Source organism: Phlebotomus argentipes, unplaced genomic scaffold (genome assembly GCF_947086385.1).
Source record: "Phlebotomus argentipes unplaced genomic scaffold, Phlebotomus argentipes genome assembly scaffold_4, whole genome shotgun sequence".
NCBI classification, from domain to species: Eukaryota; Metazoa; Arthropoda; class Insecta; order Diptera; family Psychodidae; genus Phlebotomus; species Phlebotomus argentipes.
Genome location: NW_026776174.1, coordinates 3,053,581 through 3,070,936, shown reverse-complemented (window position 1 = coordinate 3,070,936; position 17,356 = coordinate 3,053,581). Strand labels below are relative to the sequence as shown.

Sequence of the window (17,356 nt, the reverse complement as noted above, 5' to 3'; positions counted from 1 at the left end):
TTTATTTTTTTTAATTACTCTTGCCAGTAGTAATATTCATGTGGAAAGTTGATAGAGAGGTTAGAAATATACATAGAGTAGAATTTAATTCTATTTTGAGTAATATCTTGCAAATATGTTACGTTTAGAGACAGTTTTGAGTTAGAGAGGATGTGGAGAAAAGTAGACAAATGTTAGGCTCAAAAGAGAAAGAAAAGACACATTTGTTTGTTTTGAAAAATGGAACGGAAGACTTATTCTTAAACACGTAAGAAATGTTATTTGGAGAAAAATTGAAAAAATGATTGAGAGGTCACTAAAATTTTCATTTAGGTGGTACATTTTTACGTTATTCAACGATTTGACTTACATTTTTTCTTTCTTTATTGATTATTACCCATTGGCTGAGAATTTCCGTCTATTTTGCCTTAAGGTTCTGGTTCACAAACGATCACGAGATGCAAAGTAAATGTCAGGAAGGTCCATTATTCACACCCGAAAGATAGTCAATTTTCTATACAACTATTACACAAATTTAAAAATTCAACAATCAATAGCTTCTTCATCTCTCTTTACATTCAATAAGTTGGACTTTGATTCGATATTACATAGTATTATTTTGTTTCACTTTAATGTATCACATAAATTTATTCTACGAGTTATTTCCTTCCTCTTTGACATTTTCACGGATTTTGGTGGAATTCTTACTGTCAATTGTATAGTAGTTTTTTTTTCACCACCATTCAACACTTACTGTTATAGTTGTATTTAAAAAAAAATGACTTAAGTTATTGAAGGATATTTATTGACTAGATTTACGACTTCATGGAGAGTTTTCAACGAACCAGGACTTTATAGCCGCTTCCACACAAATAAGAGCTCATCCATGCTTCACCTTTTCCAACTACGTCCGGAAGTATTTATCTAGCGAGGGTGTTACATTTCTTCCTACAGTAAGTCCGGTGAAAGCCGTACGTGAGAAAGAAACAGTTCAAGTAGTTCGGAAATAATAATAGTTAATGAAGAAGAAGTCATATGACATTTATTAATGGGTGGAGTAGATGAATTAATGTGATTAACGCTAATACTCATCACTTCGTTAATGATGATGGCAGCATTTCAACAATAATACTCTCAATAATGTAGTTGTGATACAGATTGAATTTGGTGTACAATCTTACACGTGAAAAAGAAGTTAGAGTGTAATCGCCGCTTAATGATCGAAAGTTATAATGATTTGTAAGTCGAATAACTTAATTAATAAAAATGTGTAAATATTTATTGTTGCGAAGGAAGTAATGTCTTGAGAACAGAAAAGAAACGTTCTAAGCGAACGACATAGGCTAATCTTTTCTCATTCTTATAAAGTTACACTAAAAACAATTTGAAGATCTCGCTCTGCAATTGCTGACAATTTGCATTTGCGATTTCAAAAAAGCCATTCACAATGACATCCAGTGCGTGAACTCATTGGCAAGAAGTTCAATTCACACAGATAAAACACTTTTAGTCGCATATTAATTTTTTTTTATCTCAAATAAATCATTTTCAGCAGGGATGAATGTTGTTGTCTTTGTTCCCGACATGTTTACATAATTCGCTGTGTTGTTCTGGCAAGAAACAACTAATAAGTTACGCCTTCTCGAGCAATTTAGCCGATCTTCTCTCTCATCCAAAAGAAATCTCCAAAAAATTGAAACCAAACGCTAATTCGGTTTGAAGACAACGCTTTCTAACGGTGTCGAAAAAGATGGCAATTAATTGTCTATACAACTCAAATATATGTTGCAATATGTACAATAGTATGTATGTACAAAATCGTGGTATATTAATCATGTTACTAAATAAGACATGTACAAAATGTTCTCCATTCCAGCTTTGCTCTTCATAATCTATTCAAATATGATTACTTAAGAATATCTTCATACTGTTTGTTGGTTTGCGTACAATTTCTCTTCGGTAGAACACAATTTCAGCGATTTACGCTAAATTGGGGATGTTTTAAATACATATTTGGCGAAAAAAAAGAGTAGAAAGTGAAGTTTAAGATAGCTTTTGAGGATGAAAGTAGGTCGAAATATATTGGAAAAATTATTTCAATATCTATCGCGATCATTCTCTACTTCATCAGCTATGTTTTATTCGTATAAAATTGACTATTTTCAATTCATCCGTAACATCTTCCCATTTTCTGTTTCCTGTTGCTATTGATTTACCATCTCATTCTCATTCTATTTAACTAACCTAAAAGTATGATTTTAGTTGGATATTTCTCTCACTTTTTACATATTGCTCTTATAAACAATCTTCCATTTTCTTTTTCTTTCTATCTATGTCACTTCTTTCTGGATAAAGAGAAAAGAACTTAGCAAATTTTCGTTGCACTCGATTACAAAAAAAAAATTGTTTTTGATCCACGTTTGGGGCGTTTTTACAAAAAATCGGGGGATTTTAATTAAATATTCTACACTTGACTTATGTGTGTCATTTAGAAACCCTTTATGACGCCATACGCTTCTAAACTGCTCATGACCAGGTAGAATACCCAGAGTCCCACGAAGAACGTTGCGGTGATATACTTTGGCGTGGTGGGTCCGCCCAATTCTCCGCCGATTGACTTGGAGCGCCGCATCACGAGAACGATGATGGCAACGACTGCTTCAGTGCAGAAGAGAGTCACCGAAAAGGCCAGGCTGCAAAAGCAAACAATCCTCAATAGCCATTCTTGCTTCCTGGAGTGGCTCGGAATAGGTTCTATTGTCAAGCGAAACTCCGCAAAGTCCAACTTTGGTTGTTTCCCTTCCTTTACCCTCTAAAAATCATTCCTTTCTTGAAAGCTTTAATTTCCCATTGTAATAAAAAAAGATCTATAGAAACTACTCTTGGAGAAAATTTATCCCTAACCATCGAATTGAGTGGCTGAACTCGCGAGGAAGTCGCATTAAAAGTTCCGCATTGACTTGCACATTCACCATCTCAGGGTGGGGAAAGTGAACTTGCCAAGGGTGGGTGTGTTTTCTCATACTCACTTTCCTGGCTCCACCTCGAAAACTTGACCTCTGGCGGCATGATAGACGGCCGCTATTGTCCACGCCACGCCGATGCCCAAGAAGACATTAACTGCATTGCTGCCGGTAACATTTCCCACACTCGCGTCTGCATACTTGTCCTGAATGGCGGCCACTTTGCTGGCAAATGTGTCTGTTGGGCGGAAAAGGTGGGGTGTGGGTTAAGGCGTTGAGGCAATCCTGTGTGAAATGTGAATCTCCCTGCGGATGCTTACCTGGTATACTTGTGCCAAGAGCAACAAAGACGATGGCTGTCACGGAGTCTTTGATGCCCAGTGTACAACCAAAGTGGGATGCCACGTCGCCAATGATTGCAGTTACGACCCCAATGCAGAAGATTGATATGACAAAGCACAAATACCCGCCAGACATATCTGTGAATGGAAACATTCATATGAGAAGGAAGACACGAGAAAAGTTTACAGCACAAGAATAAATATTAATTTCGTCCTATTCAGCCATTCTATGGTTTTTCCGTAGAAGACAAATATGGCAAAAAAAAAACTTTGGTTCTACCCTTAAAAACTCCCAGTATTTAGTAGAATTGATAGTATAATGCCGCATGTTTCCAAGTATTTCTTTTCAGTTCATCCCTTTGTAAATGTCTTCATCTTGCGTTAAAGGCCATCATCATTCTTGCCATATGTAGAAATTCATGAAAAATAAATTTGAATGGCACACAATGGGCCTTTTCTCACCCGAAACTCATCGTCCCACTTCTTGTCACTTCATCCTTTTATTTTGATAACACCATTCGAAATAGGAGGAAATGCCTTGGATTTTCCTTGCTGACATTTTATGACTTTTTCGACCATTTTTTCGTTTGCCACAGCATTTGCAGGCAACCGTTTTGCCACCAATGAATTTTAATGGCGGCTTCACCATGAGAAGCTGAAAAAACTCTGTATTGTGAACAAGAAGGTTCAGAAATAAAACTTCCGATGAATTCACGCAAAATCCTTAGGTTTTCAATGGATTGTCATATGAGTGATATTTGAATAATACATAGTGAAACCAACTCGTTTTGCTCTACTTCTTCAACATTGAATATCTGTGAAAAGATTCGCGAACAATTGCGCATCGTGATGAGCTTTTTGTCAATTTATCCAAAAGCCAATTGTGAGTATTTCCAAAATTTTAAAGTGACTGCTTTAATCTAAGCTTTATGGGAATGTGCAAAATTAAGCAATAATACACCAGTACATAATTGTGTGGCGTTTTAGCCATGATATTCAGTAGTATAATTCTCCTGCTTGGAAACTCGTTATGGTAATTGAAAATATAAATTTTAAATCATAATTCATACTAATCCACCAACACGTAAATTGACTTTCGAGTGAGCGAGAATATAACTTTTCCAGCAAATACCAACAAAGCACAGCTATATCTGAAGGGCTCACAAAACTTTTTCAGAGATTTGATTTGAAAAGCTCCTTTTTGTAATAGAGACAGTTTCGAGAATAAAGGAGAATAAAATGGGACTGAGAGACTCCTTCTTCGTATGGAAAGGATTTCCCAGATGAAATTCAACGATATGGTAATGAGCAAATAGTTGAAGGAGAATCTCTATTTTTCTCCCCTAATCAAATACTTTGTCTTTCCACATGACTACATTTCAAAAGCTTTCCAGCTTCCAGAGGAAGTCTTTGCAGACATTCAATGAATAGAATCTTTGAAGCTTTTCCACTGCATTTTTGTACACCTCATTTCTTAAAGTTCCCATTAAAGTATAGTGCGGAAGTGCTTACCTGTAGGTGGAATAAAGGCAAATATAATCTTCCAGAATAGAGTCAAGAAATGCATTATGTAGTCGGAGCAACTCGGAGTCGGCTCCTCGCCGTCGCCCTCGTCCGATCCGCCGTCGTCACCTGAAATCATTGGTAAAAATTATACTTCACATCAGCGCGACACAGTATAAAGAAATGGAAAAGAAAGCTCAGTGGAAAGATAAACAAAACATTCATAATTCAATAATTGGACAACTGTCGTCTTTTCTTGTCTTCTGTTTCTGTCACTTAAATCTCTTTTTCCAACACTTTCAGCCCTTGAGGGAAAATATTTTCACACGCCATAAGAAAAATATTTGTTCTAAACACCATCACAGTGATATTTGAATATTGGCTTGAAGGGATAAAAAATCCCATTTAAGTTTTTCTCCATTTGGGGAAAAAAAACACATGAGGCTCAGAGGACGACGACGTTTATTTGCTTAACTCCAAAAATGTCAATATTTCAACTATCCAAAGTGGTTTTCGGAACAACCACAAGCTTTATTGGCAATACCAAAAAGCATACAATAAAATTTATTCATTCCGCCCTGATTGAACATTTTTCAAGCAATTTCGTACATAAATAAAATGTATGAGTATTTTTTTTCTGAAAAGTCCATAAACGAATTATTGGTATTCAGATTATCGTATATATTAATTATGAAAGGTATTATATAAATGCATAATTTACACCATTTCGGTGTAAAATGTATGGTAAAATGTAAATAAAAGAGAAAATTGAATGTTTATCAGTTTAACAATCCAGATTGGTGTGCAATACATTTTTAATTGGAAATCCCAAAATTTATATGAAAAACTAATTTCAACAAAATTGTCAGATAATTTGCATTCACAACGCAGTAAAAATTTTATCTCTTCTATCATTTTCAAACTCTGATAAAGGAAATATAATATAAGGGAAGATATGGAAAATATGTGAAGATATGAAATTTTCTATTGCCCACAATTTATTGCTTTCACAAAATCCCACAAAAAATCCTCGCATTGTCACATTTCTGGAGGAAATTGATAAAATTATCGCCCTTTCATCCAATATCTCGAACGCCCCGCAGGGTTCCGTAATTTTCGCACCACTGCACTCGTGATGTTTCTTCCCACTCTCTCCATCTCTCTTTTTCCGCAGCAATTTCTGAGGCGAGCGAACTTTGTCACGCTCCGATAGTTCCGTGAGCTTTGCACATTTAAATACAGGGAGAGGCGACAGAGAGCTTTTTGCTGGGACTTTTCTCCTTTGTCGCCTCTTTCACGAAATATAATTTATGCCCAACCACATGTGATTACTTCTGCGTGACCCTCCTTGGTTATATCGAAGTGTTTGAACGGGTGGCAAGTTCTCGGCATTCTGGAGGGAGTTTGTGAGGATCCAGGGAGCTTTCGGGAGGGCAAATATGTATGCTTTTCGGGATGGGTTATCGGAGAGTCTTTCGCACAGGACTTTTCGCCTCATAAAATATGTATGTGTGTTTTCGGGAGTGTCTTACAGTACCTGCACTGACTGTTAGCGCCTCCGTGAACTGCTCCTTCCACGACGAAGTGCCAATGAGGAGGGATGCATTTGCTCTCTGGACCAGTTTATCCACAGTGTTCTGGAAGGAGAAAGAGGACGTCATGGTGAGACAAGTGGCGAAGAGATGAAAAATCACTTTCCCCTCAATCCCAATCAGCGGAGATTTTTTCTCACTATATACATCCGACCACTTAGATTCAAGCTTATGTGTCGAAAATGTAATTATACCCCATTCAACCCTCTCTGCCGCAACGTATGATTGAAGCTCAAGTGGAGCTGTGGCGAATAGAAGAAATGGCAATAAACTCAATTTAACACAGATGTGACTTTATATCCAAACACTGATCTCTATTCAATCTCCTGATTGATTAAATAAATCCCATTGTTTCCACTTTCTCTATTCGCTTGCCGCCGCAAAAGCTTCGGCCTTGTAAGAGCTTTTTGGCCAAAATCATTGTTTGACCAATGGAAAAGAAGTAATCAATCAACATGTCACGATGCTGACAATTTCAGTGAATTGAACACAATATAATTCGGCGTCACATGCGAAACCATCGTCGATGGATAACGAGAAAAAAGCACCTTCGCTCGAAATTGGATGTGAGAAGGACAAATGGAAGCATTACCAAATTGAACGCACAATTTGTGGGTTTTGGAAAATTACCTGTCTTTAAAGCTATATATTTGTTTGAAACGATCTGTTCTTCCGACAAAATCGACACAATAAACTCACATTAGACTCCAAAAAATTTAAGAAATAGCTTTATTATATTTTTGGATACAGCTTACTTTCAAATATGCATATGAAATACACTTAGATTAATGTACTTTCTCGTCTATACACTTTCATATTTTGCGGAATAAAAAAAAAACGCTGCAAGCTCAGAGAGAATGAAAATAAAACTTTTGATAGTGATGGAGAAAAATTGCTCAATTTTTCCGCAATATTGAACAGCAGAGAATTGAGATATTCATTTGCTCGCTCAACGTGAAGTGAATGCGGAGCGAAGGAAGCTCAATATGAATGAGCTTTATGCAGCCTCTCGTCGCGCTGCTTGAACATGAGGAATTGCTACATTAAAGCACAGCGAAAGTGGTGATGAGAAATGACAAAAAAGACCTCATTTGATGTGGTGAGTTTGAGAAATTGACTTTAGCTATATAGTGTCTTGTTTATTTTCCTTGGGAGAGCTTCCGTGGCAGGTGTTTGTCTCACCTCAATATTCCCACACGCTTCCTTCAGTGCTGCGAAGCCTGAAGACATTGTGAGCAAGGGTTGTAGATAGTAAGTTATTGCGTTTATAAAAATTCAAACCATGATATATAATCTTCACCATTTTCACCGGGTTCAATAGAGGAAAACTTTTTCGAAACTCTGTGTACGTAAATTACCATAAAAGGGGGTGGTGAATGAGAATTTGCACATGAGTTCTCGCCAAAGTGCTATAGATGCTATCGCTGGAATGTAATTCCCAGCAATTCAGCGCATCTCCACTTTAAGCCACACTCCTGTGGTGTTTATGAACACCGATTTGGGATTTGGCCGGATGACTTTGGGCGTTCGCGAGCATACGGAGAATTTATACTTTCGCAGAAGAGTCGCAATGGCCAAGAGTGTCTGCACTTGACCAAGCTTGCGGCCGATGCAATATCGAGGACCTTCGCCGAAGGGCATGTAAGCTCTGCTGGGAATATCAGAGACATTTTCCGGAGAGAAGCGATCCGGGTCGAAGATGGATGGTTGGGGAAAGTACTCGGCATCATTCTGGATGCTGTACAGTGGAATGTAGACCAGAGTGCCAGACGGAATGGTAACATCCGTTCCTGGAACTGCATAATCAGCAACGGATTGACGCTGCAGAAGATGAACTACTGGATATTTCCGGACCGTTTCTATTGAATGAAAAATAGTCTTAGAACACTTTTCACCACAGTATCTCGAGGAACTTTTAGGGAATACCATTAAGAATTTGCGAAAGATACTTCATCTCCAGCAGAGATTCATACGTGAGCTCCTTCTCAACAATTTCCTCGTGAGCGCGCTGTTGAAGTTGCGGCTGCAGAGATAACTCAAATAGACACGCAGTGATTGTGAGTGCTGACGTCTCAAAGTTGGCAATGAAGAAGCCAAAAACTTGAGCCGCAATTTCATTAAATGTCATCTTGTCCAACTCTTCTGCACCCTCAACTCTGCCTTGTCTTCCCACTTGCATCATCGTGTCAATGAGATCCTTCCTCACAATTCCAGACTCTTCGCGATGCTTCATTGTCTCTCGCAGAATTCCCATGTAGAATTCCGACGCTTCGGGCACCACAATTTTCACTCGAAGCAGCCTCCCCAGGTTAACATAAGTGCTACATATGAGAAATCTAATCAATTCCAGAGTGCGCATCTCTGTGAGGATGCGACGCGCCATGCGAAAGAATACATTTTCCTTCTCATTGAGACTATTGCAATCAATCCCGAAGGCGCAGCTTCCAATAAGATCTGTTGTGAATCTCGAGGCGAACTCCACCATATCGATTTCTCTGCCTTCTGTAGCTGGTCTTAGTACAGCCTTCTCCAGCTGCTTCGCCACTTGTGCCATCAGTGGAAACATCATGCTAATTTTAGCACTGGTGAAAGCAGGGCCAACCTTCTTTCTTATCTGTCGCCACTTATCGCCCTCCAGGGCGAAAAGATGAGCCGTAAGTGGGTCATCTCGTTCGTTGTAGTAGAACAGTCCATGATCTGGGAAGGTCTTGAAGTTTTGCACTAGAATATCGTGAGCTACATCGAGATCCAGGATCAGAGCCACTGGTTTGAGAAAGAAGTAGATCCCAACCAGGGGAGTCTGATGCTTGAAGCGATAGTATAACTTATCTATCACTTGTGACGAGTGAAACTTTGTTCCAACTCCACTAAGATTCCCGAAAGGAAAAGTGGGCGTCGGTCCTATAATACGCAATTTCTTCCAGAATGAGTATTTTCGATGAACAAAGATCCAACAGAAGAGTATGAACACAACACAAAGAACAATTCCGCACAACATTTTGAGATAAACTGATTGATTTCTCCTCAAATGCCAATACTTAAGCTGTTTTAGCGCAGCTTAACGCAATTGAAGTTGCAACCTTGAGATCATTCACTTGATGAGTTAAAAGTGAATTGAAAAACAACTTAAGTTTCACACATAGTAATAAACACAGGGTACAATGTTGCGTTCTGAATTGCAAATGCAAAGATGCTCTAATGAATAATTCTATTACTTTTCACTTGTAAAACTAACGAAGAAAATCCTCTGTTCAAAAATACTATGTTCAAAGATTTCACCTAATCATCATGATTTATTGGGGACAACCCATTCGAAACTCTTTATCAATCAATATTAATGAATGAAAAAGTCGAACATGATCAATTTATCGCCAACTTTATGGCTTCCCATTGAAACGTTGTATTGTAGCAATATTTTTAGAGACTCGAAGTGCATTACCATTTAATTTTGAAATGGATTTTATATGAAATCAATTTATACACACAATTCAGTGGGGTAAAGTAATTCTGAAATAGCATCCACCTTTCCCATTGGCAAAGCCATTGTGGAACTCATGAGTAGTTTCAAATGAAATTTCTAATCTTATACGATTCTACAATAGCTTTCAGACTCAATTAAACTGATTGGAAAACTGGTAAAATATTTTGATTTGGTAAGGACTTTAGCACCTGAGGTAAGAGCCATTTAATTAAATAACAGAAAGTAATTTGCATTCATTCATATATGCTTGTACGTACGTAGAAAACAGATATTTTCATCGGGGAATCTGTATATAAGCATCACTGATAAATCACAATTAACAACAGTGTGCGTAAAAAGTTTTCCAATGTAGAGAAAAATCATACAACCGCGCATTTATTAGATTGTATTCACAACTACAAAATAATACGCATTGCTCTGTGTGTATTGATGATATAAAAATTAAAATTTTTCCCGGTGCTCAGTTATTTGAGTGTCAGTCGTCATCTCAGACGAGTCGTGAGCACAGTGTTGAATTCAATTGAGATAGTAAAATGGGTTGCATAATATTGTTAATCGGTTTTGTGACACTTGTAGCAATTGGGTACTTTTTTGTAAAGAAAAAATACAGCTACTGGGAGGAAAGAGGCTTTCCACACTTGAAAGCAACATTTCCCATGGGCAGTGTATGGGGAGTTGGCTACAAGAAGCACGTTAGTTTGTTCTTCCAAGATGCCTACAGAGAAATGAAGGGGAAAGATGTTGTGGGCGGAATGTATTTTATGATAGAGCCAACCTTGCTCGTGATGGATCTGGACTTCACAAAAACCATCCTTATAAAGGATTTCCAGTATTTTCATGATCGTGGAGTTTATGTGAATGAACGCGATGATCCACTCACGGCTAATCTTTTCGGACTCTCCGGTCAGAAATGGAGGGTTCTTAGAGGAAAACTCAGCCCCACCTTCACGTCTGGAAAGATGAAGATGATGCACACCACCATCATTGCTGTGGCTGAAGAATTTGGAAAATTCTTGCAACCGTATGCTAAAAAAGGCGAGGAAGTTGAATGGAAAGACATCCTGGCTCGCTTCACCACAGACGTGATCGGAAATTGTGCCTTTGGAGTTGATTGCAACAGTCTGAAAGATCCAAATACAGAATTCCGACAAGTAGGAAAGAAGATTTTCCAATTTGGCGCAGTTGGCTTTATCAAAATATTGTTCATTCAGGTTTTTCCTAATGCAGCTAAAGCCTTGAGAATGAAAACGAATAGTGACGAAATTGCAAATTTCTTCATGAAACTCCTTAAAGATACGATAGAATATAGAGAAAAGAATAACGTGAAGAGAAACGATTTTCTCTCACTTTTAATTCAGTTGAAAAACACAGGAAAACTCGAAGGAGACAGTGTGGATTTGGGAAAACTGACTTTTGAAGAATTGGCAGCACAAACATTTGTATTTTTTGGTGCTGGTTTTGAAACATCTTCTGCTGCAATGTCATTTGCACTTTATGAGTTGGCTTTGAATCAAGAGATTCAAGATCGAGCCAGAGAGGAAATCAAATCAATATTGGAGAAGCATGAAGGAAATTTCACATACGACGCTTGCATGGAGCTCAAATACCTCGAAAGGATTATTCAAGGTTAGTGAAATACTTATCATAATTGAACGGAAAGTAAACTTATTGTTTTTCTTACAGAAACATTGAGAAAATATCCTGTTGTTGACAACGTCCTGAGAACTGCCACGAATGATTATCAGATTCCTGGCGACAATCGTGTTATCCAGAAAGGCATTGCACTTGCCGTTCCCGTTTATGCAATTCACCATGATCCGGAGATTTGGCCGAATCCTGAAAGATTCGATCCAGATCGATTCACAGAGGAGAACATCAGAAATCGCCATTCCATGGCTTGGATGCCATTCGGAGAAGGTCCTCGAATGTGCATCGGAATGAGATTCGCCCTAATGCAAACGCGAGTAGGCCTGGCGACAATACTCAGCAAATACCGCATAGATGTGACACAGAAAACTCCCATTCCAATGGTTTTCTCTGCCGCCAGTCCTTTTCTGTCTACGCCTGGCGGAATGTGGCTGAAGATTGAGGAGATATCGTAGATACTGCGGGTACTAACCGCTCATTTTGTTGGACAACAATAAAAAGTAATGTGTCATTCAATGATTTTTCAGATTCTTGAGTGTTAGATGAGTGGAAAATAAAGATTAAGCTTTTATCATTTAATCCAAGGAATCCAGCGTGAACTACAATTTTTGCACTGATTACAATAAGTTTACATGAAGTGTGAATTAAGAAAGTTGGAGAATTTTTTATATACGTATGCATAATAAACACTCTTCGCTTATATTATTCGATAATAAAAGAAATTAAACTCATACAACGTTGTATATATAACTCTATCAAAACAAAAGCATGGTGTGTATACTCTCGAAATTGCACACTAAGAAAAAGTCTCTTGGCAATCGTAATGAAATATGGTATCAAGCTTCCCATGTTGCTTAAATATTCTGATGCTCTATAACGCTTTATTATGTTAGACTTTAATTTTATTGGAAATTTCACAACCATTACAGATGATTTGACATATTTTGTGTTTCAACTTTGTACCTATAATTAATCTAGGATATTAAACGATAAGAGATTTCCAATAAGCTTCTTCGTGAAAATTCAGATATCATTTTTACAAAGTCACACAAAAACATCCAGTTGTGTACAATTCTTATATACTCTGTAGTGTGAGATTTCGACAATATTGCGTATTACACATGTGTGTATTTATGCTGATACTCACATTTCTATAAATAGGATTCTTGAGTTGTGTTGAAACAGATATAAAAGTGAATTTTTCGGGCCTGCTCAAATAGTCGAGTCAAGGGTGCGGTGCTAGTCGAATCGTATCACGCTGAATTTTTGAAAATCGATAATGGAGTTGTGCACAAGTATTGGCCTAAGTCTTGTGGCTTTCGTAATACTCGGATATTTTTACGTAAAGAAAAAATACCGTTACTGGGAGGAAAAAGGATTTTTCCACATGAAAGGAACTTTCCCCTTGGGAAGTCTTCCGGGACTCGGCTTAACTAAGCACGTCAGCTTAGGTTTACAAGACGCTTACAAGGAAATGAAAGGAAAAGACATCATTGGCGGATTGTATTTTATGACAGATCATTCTTTTTTGGCGTTGGATTTGGATTTTCTCAGAAATGTTCTCATTAAGGATTTCCAGTATTTCCATGATCGCGGAGTTTACATCAATGAGCGTGATGATCCGTTGACGGGACATCTCTTTGGTTTGCCAGGACAAAAATGGAAAGTACTGAGAGCCAAATTGAGTCCAACATTCACTTCTGGTAAAATGAAGATGATGCACAGCACCATTATAGGAGTGGCCAAGGAATTTGGGGATTTCTTAGAGCCTTATGCCAAGAAGAGTGAGGAAATTGAAATGAAAGAAATTCTGGCTCGCTTCACTACAGACGTGATCGGAAATTGTGCTTTTGGTGTGGAGTGCAACAGTTTGAAGGATCCAAATGCCGAGTTCCGTCGTGTGGGAAAGAAAGCGTTCAGTTTCACACCTCTATTAATGTTAAAAGCAATTTGCGCACAAGCTTTTCCCAATTTGGCGAGAACTTTGAGATTAAAGATGACAGATGATGAAGTTACAGATTTCTTCATGAAGCTGCTCAGAGACACAATTGACTATCGTGAGAAGAACAATGTGAAAAGAAATGATTTCCTATCTCTTTTAATACAATTGAAAAATACTGGCAAACTCGAAGGAGACAATGTTGATCTGGGAAAGCTGACTTTTGAGGAATTGGCAGCTCAAACATTTGTATTTTTCTTCGCCGGCTTCGAAACATCTTCCGCCACAATGGCTTTCGCTCTTTACGAGCTCGCTCTGGATCAGGAAATGCAAGAAAGAGCTAGGAAAGAAGTCAAAGCAGTACTGGAGAAACATGGGGGAGAATTCACTTACGAAGCCTGTGGAGAGCTCCAATATCTCGAGAGGATTATAAGTGGTAAGTATTTGAAACATTAGAGAATTGATTGTTTATCTAAACCTAAAATCTTTTTTTGCAGAAACACTCAGAAAGTATCCAGTTGTCGACAATCTTTTGAGAATCACATCCAATGACTATCAGATTCCTGGTGATAATCGTATTATCGAAAAGGGTACACAAATGGCTGTTCCAGTTTATGCGATCCACCACGATCCAGAGATTTGGCCGAATCCTGAAAGATTCGACCCGGATCGATTCACAGAAGAGAACGTCAAGAATCGACATCCTTTTGCTTATCTCCCCTTCGGAGAAGGTCCTCGAATGTGCATTGGAATGAGATTCGGCTTGATGCAAACGCGAGTAGGATTGGCAACAATACTCAGCAAATATCGTATAAATGTGACACAAAAAACTCCAATTCCAATGGCTTTCGTTGCAGCTAGTGCATTTCTGTCTCCTAAAGGTGGAATGTGGTTAAGGATTGAAGAAATATAAATCATGTAGTGGATCAAGTTGTTTCAAAAATAAGGAAAGGAAATGCATTTTGTGTTTTAACATCTTCAATGCTTCACTGTGCTAATATATTGAAAGATTGATCATCTGCGGAATTTAAATTTCTATTCATTATGACCAAGTGACCGACCACTATATTATCAAAGCATACAGAGGTCAATACAAAGAGATGAAATATTATATACTCCAGCGGATTTTAAAATATGTAAATATATTTTAAGAGATAAATAAATACACGATGTCTGACATATTATGTATGTTCTGCGTTTAAATTTACCCACACAATCAAAGCACTTGCTATCTATAAATGACCAATTCACTTGATTCTCAGTAACATTGAAGAAGTGACTTCTAGAACACCAATTCCACTTTCTCTTGATTCAACTAATAATGTAATGACTACCAAGGATGGCATGTGGTTAAGATTGGAAAGTGTAAACTGAATGAATTTAATAAAAAGTTAAAAATTTACAATAGATTTAGTAATTCATAGTCTTAGAGGTCAGATGTTCGTATCTGATATCTGAGCTCAAACGGCTAAAACTTTATCATTTTCTGATTTGAGTTAAACTTGCCTATCATCATGGCACGTGTTACCACGATGTCATAGAAATGACGTTGTTTAAAATGCAAATTATGCTATTTCATCTTGCAAATATCATTAAAATAATTATTTGTTATGAATCGTAAAAAAACCTCAATAAATGACTTTAGTTTATGTGATATAAGTAAGTTACAAAATCACAAGCACCTCAACACCTAGAAATATGACCACACAATGTTATCGTTTTTGATTAGATATGAGGTAGATTTTCACTACTACATAAACCGATCTCAGCCTTTATAAATCGAAATTGAAGTGACATCGACATATTCTAATAGACAGTGAAGCAGAAAGTGTTGAATAAATAAGGTGAATTTTTGATCATTTTCCCAAGATGGATTGGAATGTGATCCTCGTGTCTGTGGTGACCCTCATGGTTGCAGGATACTTGTACGTGAAGAAGAAGTTCCAGTACTGGGAAGAAAGAGGAATTCCTTATGTGAAACCCGAGTTTCCATTTGGGATTCTCAAAGACATGGGAAAAACCAAGCATACTAGTCAAGTCTTTACTGCGGCATATAATGAATTGAAGGGAAAAAACAGTTTTGGTGGAATATATTTCTTCACTAAGCCAGTTGTTCTGCCCACTGATGTGGAATTACTGAAAAATATATTCGTGAAAGACTTCCAATACTTTCATGATCGTGGAATCTACGTCAATGAAAAGGATGATCCGCTATCTGGCCACTTATTTGCTTTATCTGGACAGCGTTGGAGGAATTTGAGGAACAAACTCAGCCCAACCTTCACTTCTGGTAAAATGAAGATGATGCACAGCACAATTATCGCAGTTGCCAAGGAATTCCAAAATTATCTAGAGCCGATTGCTCAGAAGAACCAGGAACTCGAGATTAAGGATGTTTTGTCACGATTCACAACTGACGTTATTGGGAATTGTGCTTTTGGAATTGAGTGCAACAGCTTGAAAGAACCCGACACTGAGTTCAGACAAATCGGAAAGCTAGTATTTCAATTTACGCCATTGGAATTTTTGAGAGTTTTCTTTTTGGCTGTGTTCCAAGATTTGGGAAGAAATTTAAAGATGAAAATTAACAAACCTCAAGTATCAGAATTCTTCATGAGACTCCTCAAGGAAACCACCGAATATCGGGAACAAAACAAAATCAAACGAAATGATTTCCTGGATCTTCTCCTACAAATCAAGAATACCGGAAAGCTCGAGGGTGATGATACGGATCTAGGAAAGATGTCTTTCGAAGAACTTGCGGCTCAAACTTTCCTGTTCTTCATCGCTGGATTTGAGACCTCATCATCCACGATGACCTTCGCTCTGTACGAACTTGCACAACATCAGGACATTCAGGACAAGGCCAGAGAAGAAATTCACAGGGTGCTCGAAAAGCACAACGGAGAATATTCATACGAAGCTTGCATGGAAATGAAATATGTCGATCAAGTCATTAACGGTAACGTATTCCATTTCAAGCATAATACATTTGATAATAATTAATTTTTTCAACTTTCCAGAGACTTTAAGGAAACATCCAATTGTCGACAGTCTGATTAGAGTATGCGGACAAGATTATGCTGTTCCTGGAACAAAACATATCATTGAGAAAGGAACAATGGTGATGATTCCTGTCTATGGCATTCAACATGATCCCGAAATCTATCCTGATCCGGAGAAATTCGACCCTGATCGGTTCACCGAAGAGAATGTCAAGAATCGCCATCCTTATGCCTGGATTCCGTTTGGTGAAGGACCCAGGATTTGCGTTGGGATGAGGTTCGGAGTGATGCAGACTCGAGTTGGATTGGCGCATCTTCTCCAAAAGTATCGCGTGAAGACCTGCCCAAAGACACCAATACCTCTTCAACTGGATCCATCTACTACTGTAATGTCTCCCAAAGGAGGAATGTGGTTGAAATTGGAGAAGATTTAATAAAAACCAAGGTTAGATTACTCGTTTGATTGCATCTGCTGTCTTATGATAAGCATATCATAATGATGTCTGATAAAAAAAATCAATAGGTGTTACTTTGTGATTTTTTTGGCAAAGTCATCAATGCGAAGTCAACAATGATTGCGCATATAGGAATCTTATCCTTATCGGGTAAAAATAAGAAAGAACTTTCACGTGAAGCTTTTCGTGCACTCAGTTTATTTTCCATCAAAACGAATCAACACTGGTCATCACAAGCTCATGTCAAAGACGATTAGTTCTCATGATATTACCACGTCTCATAAAAAATATATCATTCGTAAAAACCAAACGCCACGAGAATAAGAGTGTAGAAGCATGACCATGAATTTGCAAAATCGAAGAAATAAGACAAACCGTGATCATTATACATATACATATATTTTACACAACACCATTAAATTTTGCAGATAATGCTACCTTTGAGCTACTG

At 37.8% G+C, this 17,356-nt stretch overlaps 4 protein-coding genes across 5 annotated transcripts in view; 3 read left to right on the top strand and 1 right to left on the bottom strand.

The window, feature by feature from the left end:
- The window catches only part of LOC132257581 (sodium/calcium exchanger 1), a 95,983-nt gene continuing 78,627 nt past the window's right edge, over positions 1-17,356 (bottom strand). Inside the window, exons 5-9 of the mRNA XM_059754550.1 lie at positions 6,324-6,423; positions 4,796-4,915; positions 3,263-3,421; positions 3,009-3,180; positions 1-2,672 (exon numbers count right to left, since the gene is read on the bottom strand). Of these exons, the coding sequence (XP_059610533.1) occupies positions 2,468-2,672; positions 3,009-3,180; positions 3,263-3,421; positions 4,796-4,915; positions 6,324-6,423 (756 nt within the window). The 3' untranslated portion in view covers positions 1-2,467. The remainder of the gene's footprint in view (positions 2,673-3,008; positions 3,181-3,262; positions 3,422-4,795; positions 4,916-6,323; positions 6,424-17,356) is intronic.
- Positions 10,235-12,159, top strand: LOC132257549 (probable cytochrome P450 6a14). Of its 2 annotated transcripts, XM_059754515.1 has the most exons (3): positions 10,235-11,485; positions 11,543-11,970; positions 12,034-12,159. In XM_059754515.1, the coding sequence occupies exons 1-2, from the start codon at positions 10,393-10,395 to the stop codon at positions 11,959-11,961; spliced, it is 1,512 nt and encodes a 503-aa protein (XP_059610498.1). In that variant the 5' UTR covers positions 10,235-10,392; the 3' UTR covers positions 11,962-11,970; positions 12,034-12,159. The 2 variants fall into 2 exon arrangements, with proteins under 2 accessions (XP_059610498.1, XP_059610496.1); XM_059754513.1 differs by having other exon boundaries at positions 11,543-12,159.
- Positions 12,760-14,651, top strand: LOC132257550 (probable cytochrome P450 6a14). Its single transcript, XM_059754516.1, has 2 exons — positions 12,760-13,881; positions 13,943-14,651. The coding sequence occupies exons 1-2, from the start codon at positions 12,786-12,788 to the stop codon at positions 14,356-14,358; spliced, it is 1,512 nt and encodes a 503-aa protein (XP_059610499.1). The 5' UTR covers positions 12,760-12,785; the 3' UTR covers positions 14,359-14,651.
- LOC132257553 (cytochrome P450 6a8-like) lies at positions 15,253-16,968 on the top strand. Its single transcript, XM_059754519.1, has 2 exons — positions 15,253-16,407; positions 16,469-16,968. Exons 1-2 carry the CDS (start codon positions 15,315-15,317, stop codon positions 16,882-16,884), a joined length of 1,509 nt encoding a protein of 502 aa, XP_059610502.1. The 5' UTR covers positions 15,253-15,314; the 3' UTR covers positions 16,885-16,968.

Bases quoted from the DNA above. Each gene is read 5' to 3' on its own strand.
- LOC132257549 (XM_059754515.1), top strand. From the start codon at position 10,393: ATGGGTTGCATAATATTGTTAATCGGTTTTGTGACACTTGTAGCAATT. The intron at 11,486-11,542 runs GTTAGTGAAATA...TTTTTCTTACAG, and splicing joins CCTCGAAAGGATTATTCAAG to AAACATTGAGAAAATATCCT.
- LOC132257550 (XM_059754516.1), top strand. From the start codon at position 12,786: ATGGAGTTGTGCACAAGTATTGGCCTAAGTCTTGTGGCTTTCGTAATA. The intron at 13,882-13,942 runs GTAAGTATTTGA...CTTTTTTTGCAG, and splicing joins TCTCGAGAGGATTATAAGTG to AAACACTCAGAAAGTATCCA.
- LOC132257553 (XM_059754519.1), top strand. From the start codon at position 15,315: ATGGATTGGAATGTGATCCTCGTGTCTGTGGTGACCCTCATGGTTGCA. The intron at 16,408-16,468 runs GTAACGTATTCC...TCAACTTTCCAG, and splicing joins TGTCGATCAAGTCATTAACG to AGACTTTAAGGAAACATCCA.